Below are 7,874 nucleotides of genomic sequence, written 5' to 3'. Positions count from 1 at the left end.
ATTATTAAATTGTGGCTGGAAATAATTGGCAGGAAGCTAAACAATGTGCTTTTTTTTTTTTAATTTTTATTTATTTATTTATTTATTTATTTTAGGCCACACCGCAGGGCATGCGGGATCTTAGTTCCCTGACTAAGGATCAAACCAGCACCTCCTGCAGGGGAAGCACGGAGTCCTAACCACTGGACTGCCAGAGAAGTCCCCAGTGTGCATATAGAATGTATTATAGACCAGTTTACACACACTAAAATGGCTAAAGCTAATTACCCCAACCATACCAAATATTGTGGAGGATGTGGAGCAACTGGAACTTCCGAGTACTTCTGGTGGCAGTGTAATATGGTCCAGCCACTTTGGAAAAGTATGGCAGTTTCTTCTAAAGTTAAACATACACTTCTCATATGACCTAGTAATTCCAGTCCTTGGTATTTACCCAAGAGAAATGAAACCCTGTGTCTGCACAATGACTTGTACACAAATGGTTATAGCTGGTTACAGCTGGAAAACTGAAAAATGAAACAACTCAACTGTCTATAAACAGGTGACCGGGTCACGAACTGTGGTTCTTCCATATATGGAATACTACTCAGCAATAAAAAGGGATTACTGACACACCAACAGCAGTGGATCAGCCTTAAAACATATGCTAAAGAAAGAAAGAAGCCCGAGTCAATAAGAGTACAAACTGTGTGAAGTCACGTGAAATTAAAGAACAGGGTGACCTATGCTACAGTGATAGAAATCCGATTAGAAATGCTTGGCAAGGCAGTAGTTGTTGACTGGGATGTTCCTCCAGCTTCCTAGGGTGATGAAAACGTGCTCCAACTTCTTTAGGATGGTAGCTCTTCACATTGGTGAATACATTTGCCAAAGCATATGGACTGAACACTTAAAATCTGTGCATTTTACTCTGCAAATTAAACCTTAGTTTAAAAAAAAAAAAAAGCATCACATGGTGACCCAACCAGAAGCAGGAGTCATGGTGTTTGTTGTTATTTTTTTAAATAAGGAAGTGTATTCTACAAAGTAAAACAACAACCACCACCACAACAAAACAAACCCAAAAAACCGGGAGTGGGGCTGGGAAGTGGAATTCCAAGTACCAGAAACTTTCCCAAGTATTGGTTTCAAGTGGAGGAAAACCTGGAAGTGTTCTCGATTTTACAGGGCGAGGGCAGGCTGCTGAGATGGCGGATTGCAGAGAACTGTCGGCTTCCCGGTGGGGGCCAACACAGTCCGACCCCAATTCCCCGCAGAGGTCCCACTGTCCCCAAGGGTTCCCGCCCCCGCCTCCGCCCCCGCCTCCGCCTCCGCCCCTGCCTCCTCCGCGAAGCTAGAGTCTGGACAGGCGGGCGGGCGATCGCCCGCCGGCGTCGCGCTGACGTCACGCGCGCGCTGACGTCGCCGGCGGCCGCGGACTCTGAAGCGGGTTGGGGCGCGGGGGGCGCCGAGTTTGACTAGTTTGGGGGCCGATCCGCGCCTGGCGCTGCACCCGCCGCGCCCCGCGAGCCGCGCCTCGGCTGGACCCAGCGCGTCCCTCCCGTTCCCGTGGGGCCCCGCGCTGGCGGCTGGGCGGTGCTCGGCGAAAGTTGGTCCCTCACAGGCGGGCGAGCGGTCGCGGCCATGGAGCCCCGCTGCATGGAGTACTTCAGCGCCCAGGTGCAGCAGAAGGACGTCGGCGGCCGCCTGCAGGTCGGTCAGGAGCTGCTGCTCTACCTCGGCGTCCCCGGCGCCATCCCAGACCTGGAGGAGGACCTGGGCTGTCTGGGCAGGACGGTCGACGCTCTCACCGGCTGGGTGGGCTCGAGCAACTACCGGGTAAGCGGCGGCGGCGCGGCCTGGCCGGGCACGCCCTCCCCCGTCGGCCCTTTAATCACGGATGTCCGAGGCCGGCCGGGCGAGCCCCCGGGGGGGCGCCGGGCACCTCGGAACCGCCTCGCGGACTTGGGGTCCCCCGACGCGCCCCCACCGGGGAGCCTGCCTCTCCGAACTCGAGCCGGAGACCGACTTCCCACCACGACCGACTTTTTCCACAATTGTGAACAGTGACACATTCAGCGATTCCGTGACACCGCACCGTGCGGAGTTCCTTGGCAGTAGGATATAATGTTTCATCACGTATTTTAAAAAATCAATGATCATTTACATGCATAAAAGGTTAGAAGACGTTTTACATTTGTACGTACCTATGTAAACACTACCCAGACCAAGACGTAGGACATGAGAATACAAATTTTAAGTTGAAAGATGTCAAGTTAATCCCTGTTCATTAGTGATTTTTATCCTACTTTATCGCCTGTTTCTTTTTTTCTTATATAGTTTGTGTGTGTGTGTGTGTGTGTGTGTGTGTGTGTCTGGAAGGTTGTGCTTTTCGTGTCTAAGGCATCTTTAGAGCTTAATAGCATGCCTGATTAAGTTTACTGTTAAATCTAATGAAAAGATGCTGACCTCATGGCATTATTTATTTGCTTTTCGTTATGGCCGACGGAAGGCAGTTGAATGCTGTCATTTTGTTTTGCCGCAGTTGAGAACTGACTCGGATTTGAAACCGTGCCGTAGGAGGTTAGCTGATGCTGACAAAAAATAAAAGGATGAGGTACAAGAAGGAATGAGTGTTTCTGAAGAGCCGGTAGTAGGCAGGTTGTAATGTAGCCAAGTTGGGAGACCAGGTAAATATTCTGTAATCAGCCTGAACTGTGGTTTTTGACAGTAACTTTTCCTTCTAGTCTTCTGGTGGCAGTGTTGCTTTAAAATGTTGGCCCAAACGTCCTGTGGATGAAGTGATTCTTCTTAGTAATAGATACTTAAAACCCAGCGAATAGGCTGTACTTTGAAAGCATTATCATCATGGAGAAGAAAAGCAAACTCTAAAATTATTATGCAGATTTAATGGTGAAACTTATATGAGTTTTGGAAGGGTTTGACTTTTTACAAGAATAATAAACAGTTTGAGAATTAACCACCTCAGTGCTCCATTATATACTATCTCTTTATTATTTTTTAAAACTTTGGGAAAAGTTAATATTTAAGAATATGTCATTACTGTTTAGGGGATTAGTCTTATTTCTTTGGAAGAAACAAGCTAAATTTACTTACCCTGTAAGAAGAGCATACACACTCAAGATAGCTGATTTTGTGTTACAGCCTAGGCTGCTGTAGAAAGTCGGCTCTTTGGTAATGCTTGCTATCCTTCCCGAGTGAAGGTTGATGTGTCACCTCTACGCTGGCTGTGGTTGAATTGGCTTTGGGCCATTTCACTCCTCAGGTGTACCATCAGTGAATGGCAGTTAAGCCGTCCCATCTCTTGAAACATATTTTTGGCTTCTGTGATACCACAGTATCCTGTTTTTTCTTTTTTGTCTCTAAGCACTACTTCTACTCAGTGTTATGTTTTTCCTTTAACTGATCCTTAAGAGTTAGAATCCTTCAGGGATCTGACTCAAGTTCTTATCTCTTTACTACACATTCTCTCCATGCTCCTCAGTAGATACTGCAGCCTGAGACAATTTCAGAAATCCGAAGAGAACTCCCACATCCTCACCTACATACTTCCTTGTAGCTGTGCCCATATAACTCTGTCTCCTCTGTTATAGTGAACAAATTATCTGTCTTTCTCACTTCTACCAATCCCCCCACGTGGATATGAAGGCATGTGTATCCCATGCCCTCTTGCCTTCTCAAGGACATTAATTCATTAATTCTGATCTCTCCTTGATCATTAGTTCTCTCCTTTCTACTGAATTCTGTAGTATAAGAGCTTTTCTGACATTGTTAGGGAGAGGGCATTCTAATTAGTTTATTTGGGATTTATAAACTAAGTTACCAAGCTAGGTCATCATTTTTTACTCAAGATACAATGAATATTTAAATCTTTTGAAAAAAGTGTATCATGGAATTTTTTGAACATACATACAAATAGAAATGTACTTAAATTTCAAGTTATGCTGAACAAAATATAGTTTTTCTTTGGATTTGATAGTACTTCAGAATTTGAGTTTATTAATAACAGTGAATTTGAGTGACTATACTTATATGCTGGGTATTATTCCAGATATTGAAGACCCAGCTGTGAACAAGACTAGAAAGGCTTATTCATTCAGCTTCATTTGGATATTAATTGAGGAACTACCATGTGCAGACAATCTTCTGGGCACTTGGGATACAATAGTGAAAAAAAGACAGAAATCCTTGCCTTTGTGTGCTTAGATTCTCATGGGGGCAGAGGAATAAACAAGATAAAATAACTAAAATCTGTAGTATGTTAGACGGTGGTAAATGCTTTGGAGAAAAGCAGTGAAGGGAATAGGAGTGTTGGGCAGGATGCAGATGTTGGAATTTTAAATAGCTGGTCATTGAAGACCTCACTGAGAGTGATTTAAAGGAGAGAAGAGTGAGATCACTGCTGTCATGGAGGCAGATAGGTATAAAAATTGAATAGTTTCAAGTAACAAGTGTTTGTAAATCAACTGATGTGAAAGACTGAGGGGAAGATGAGACTATTTTGGAAGTAAAGGAAGTGAGGTGAAATTTGAGTACAGACAGGAAAGAAATACAGGAATGAAGAATGCCTTTAGGGAGAGGAAACTGCAAATGCAGAGAACCTAGTTCTGTTGAGGAACATAAAGAAGGCCAGCATGGCTAGAGTTTACAAGTGAGGGAGGTGTTCAGAAAGGTGAAGTTGAGGAGGCAGGTAGAAAGAGCTTTGTAGGATTTTATTCTAAATTGGCGGAGGTTTTTATGTAGAGGGTTGGCTGCTTTGTGGGCAGTGGACAGTAAAGCAGCAAAAGAAGAAGGAGAACGATGGTGGCTAAGGCTTGTTTGGTAGCAGTGGCAATACTGAGAAGTGGAAGATTTGGTATGTGACTTGGTGGTAAAGCCAATAGCACCTCCTCTTGCATTGAATATGAGCATTGAGAGAGAGCAGTTAGGGGTAGTTGCGTTGCTTGAGCACCAATAGAGGGTAGTATTTACTGAAATGGGGAAGACTGAGAAAACAAGTTGGGTGAAGGAAGTAAAAAGTTAGGTTTGAGAAGGTCGTTTGACATCCAAGTTGAGATGTTAAATGGGCGATTGGGGTCTTCATCCCAGTGGAGAAATCATAATTGAAGATTAAAAATGTGGGAATAGGTATGTATATTATATAAAATATATATGCTCTGGTGTTTGACTTTGGTAAGGATAGTCCTGTGATTTCATGAGTTCCCAAATTTTAAAATGGTACTACAGCAATAAAGTGTCCCTTATAAAATGCAGTTAAATATGATACCCACCATTTAAAGAGTCCTTAGTGAGTATCAGGCATTGTCTCAAGTGCTTTATTTCCATTATCTCATTTTAATCTTTAAGGTGGCCTTAGAAAGTCAGTACTATTTCCTCATTTTGTAGAAAAGAAGATAAAAGTATCTTGGCGTAGGTCCTAGACCTGGTATATTGGTGGAGTACTTAAACCAAGGGAGATCAGGATTTTCCTTTCCTTTTCTGTACTTTTGTAAACCTCTTCAATATCCTAGCATTTGTCAGCTCTACTCTCACTTTATCTATCTGCAACTATAACAAGTTGACTCTAAAAATGGAGAAAACAGTAAGTACCACTTATATTATAACTAGTGCTGGGCTAGTAACGTGCTAGGATTTCAAGTCTTGTAATCCAAAATCACAGCCCTTTTGCCACTTGAAGGATGATACTTTTCAATGTTAGCATCACCTTGATTGTATATCTTATAAGCCATCAATTTGTTACAATATACTATTTTTTAGTTTGAAGTCTATCTGTATATATGGATGTTGTCTCTTCCTTTTACCTGCCATGTAGGAAGAACATCCAGGGTGTTTTTAACTTTTTCCTGTTCGCATTGTCCTTTTGCATTGTCACCTTGTACGTGTGCATGAGAGTTTCTGTAGGGTGGTGATTCTGAACCCTGTCAGATTCAGTGCCTTCTTTTAATGCCCCCTTTACAGTCCTGAAATAAAATTTATAGATAATACTCAATATACATCATTTTTAAAAATCCCAATAATGACCAAACTGTACTATAAAGGAAAATTACACATAATTTATAATGAGATAAAATGTTTCAATATGTAAATGTGCCAGCCTGACTACCCAGGAAGACATAATGCTAGTCAGATGGCTGCATCAGTACATATTGCTATAAATGCCAATTCAGACCACTACAGGTATGTGGTTGCTCGTTATTCAGACTTCACCAGCGGCATTACTGTTGGTGGTTGTGATATTCTGTGACTATAAATTCTGAACCTTATTTCTTTGACTATACCATCTTAAAGAGATTGACCACCCCATGTGACATCCAATTCATTTAAGTTTTAACCGTCCCATTATCCCTCTTGTCTGAGTTTAAATATCCTAGTCAGTCAATCACACCCTTACATTCATTTTTAATTCTCTTCTCCCTCCTCACTTTTCCTTTGTGGTTCTCATTTGATAAAATGTAATCCTAGTTAATCGAACTCTACCTACCCTGCACCTGCACCAGTGCAACTGAAGGTGGATGGAGAAAAACACAAAACCTCTAACTGATTTCATTTTAAATTCCTGACATTCAAGTGGGTCCTCTTTGGAGCCTGGCAGTCTTCCTATATTTTCTTCATTCATTCTTTCATCTGTTCCTCTCCCCTCAGACCTCTCCCCTCAGACCTATCAATAGTTCTGCTTCCATCATCAGTTTCAGCTGATGGCCTTGCTTCCTACTTCACTGAGAAAATTGAAGGAATTAGAATTTATTAAGATTCCCACTACTGTATGTACCTACCTTCCAGCATTTATACCCATGGCAGGCTCTCAGTATTTGTAGAATCAGTGAAATTGTGTGAAAGCACACTTGATTTATCTGCTGGCTGCATTCCTGGAAACCTCATATAGTAAAACTGTGTACACACACACAAAAGTGTTAGGCTCTGATAACTTCAAACAGGGCTTTTATTTACTTAAATGACTGGCAGCAGGGCTACCAAGTATAGCCATATACCTTTGGGCTGCAGAGCTGCAGGGAAGAATATTGTGTGTCTCCAATAATTGTTCTTGGTTATGTGTCTAGCAGTGGAAATATTGGGTTATACTTCCTGTCTTGTCCCCCTTGCCCTACCTAGAATTTATCAGTATCTTTAAGTTATTTATTTCCCTCCTTTTTTGAGGGAAATAGTTTTTTAATATATTTATATAAAAACCTGATATTTCTCTTCAGGTTTTCAAAATTTGTAAGCCATCGTGTTTTACTTATTTGATCTGTGCATACATGTTCACTTGCCAATTATTCTATCCCATTCTTTTACTCATTTTCTTAGATGCTGAATTAATTTGTGTGGGGAAAAAAAGTCCTGTACACCTACAGTATTTCCTAATGAGAGAAGGAGCATTACAGAAGTATGCTTGTTGTGAATAATACATGCCTTTTCTCTGTTGCACCTATGGTGGAAAAAATCTATGACTGTGAATTAAGCTTATGTCCTTCCTAGATTTCAAGAACTCTTGTTGTCAGGCTTTCTGACCTTTACATGGAAAGTTCTTAGTTGTGATTTTTTTTTTTTTTTTTTTGGCCGTACTGCGCGGCATTCAGGATCTTAGTTCTCCCACCAGGGATCAAACCCTCGCCCCCTGCAGTGGAAGCGCGGATTCTTAACCACTGGACCGCCAAGGAAGTCCCAGTTGTGATTCTTAAATTGGGGGTAATTACTATCGCATGCAATTACTTAGCTCTAGTGTTGGTTGACAACATTTCTGATTTAAATCATTTTGAAGATTAAACATTATATTGAATTAAAACTCTGTCGCCAAGATGACAACTTGCATGTGAGTTTATTGTTCAACCACTTGTGATTCAGAGGTAAAAAGGGAGTGAGAGAGAGAAAGAAAG

The 7,874-nt window shown here is 42.0% G+C and overlaps 1 protein-coding gene across 3 annotated transcripts in view; it reads left to right on the top strand.

The window, feature by feature from the left end:
• Window positions 1-1,420: 1,420 nt before the first annotated feature.
• Window positions 1,421-7,874, top strand: part of CLASP2 (cytoplasmic linker associated protein 2) — a 174,615-nt gene continuing 168,161 nt past the window's right edge. For all 3 annotated transcript variants that reach the window (XM_061196474.1, XM_061196473.1, XM_061196475.1), the window contains exon 1: window positions 1,421-1,818. In XM_061196474.1, coding sequence (XP_061052457.1) covers window positions 1,624-1,818 — 195 coding nt within the window. In that variant the 5' untranslated portion in view covers window positions 1,421-1,623. The remainder of the gene's footprint in view (window positions 1,819-7,874) is intronic.

Source organism: Eubalaena glacialis, chromosome 7 (assembly GCF_028564815.1).
Source record: "Eubalaena glacialis isolate mEubGla1 chromosome 7, mEubGla1.1.hap2.+ XY, whole genome shotgun sequence".
NCBI lineage: Eukaryota > Metazoa > Chordata > Mammalia > Artiodactyla > Balaenidae > Eubalaena > Eubalaena glacialis.
The sequence above is the reverse complement of the archived record's forward strand: the minus strand, read 5'-3'. Positions and strand labels throughout refer to the sequence as shown.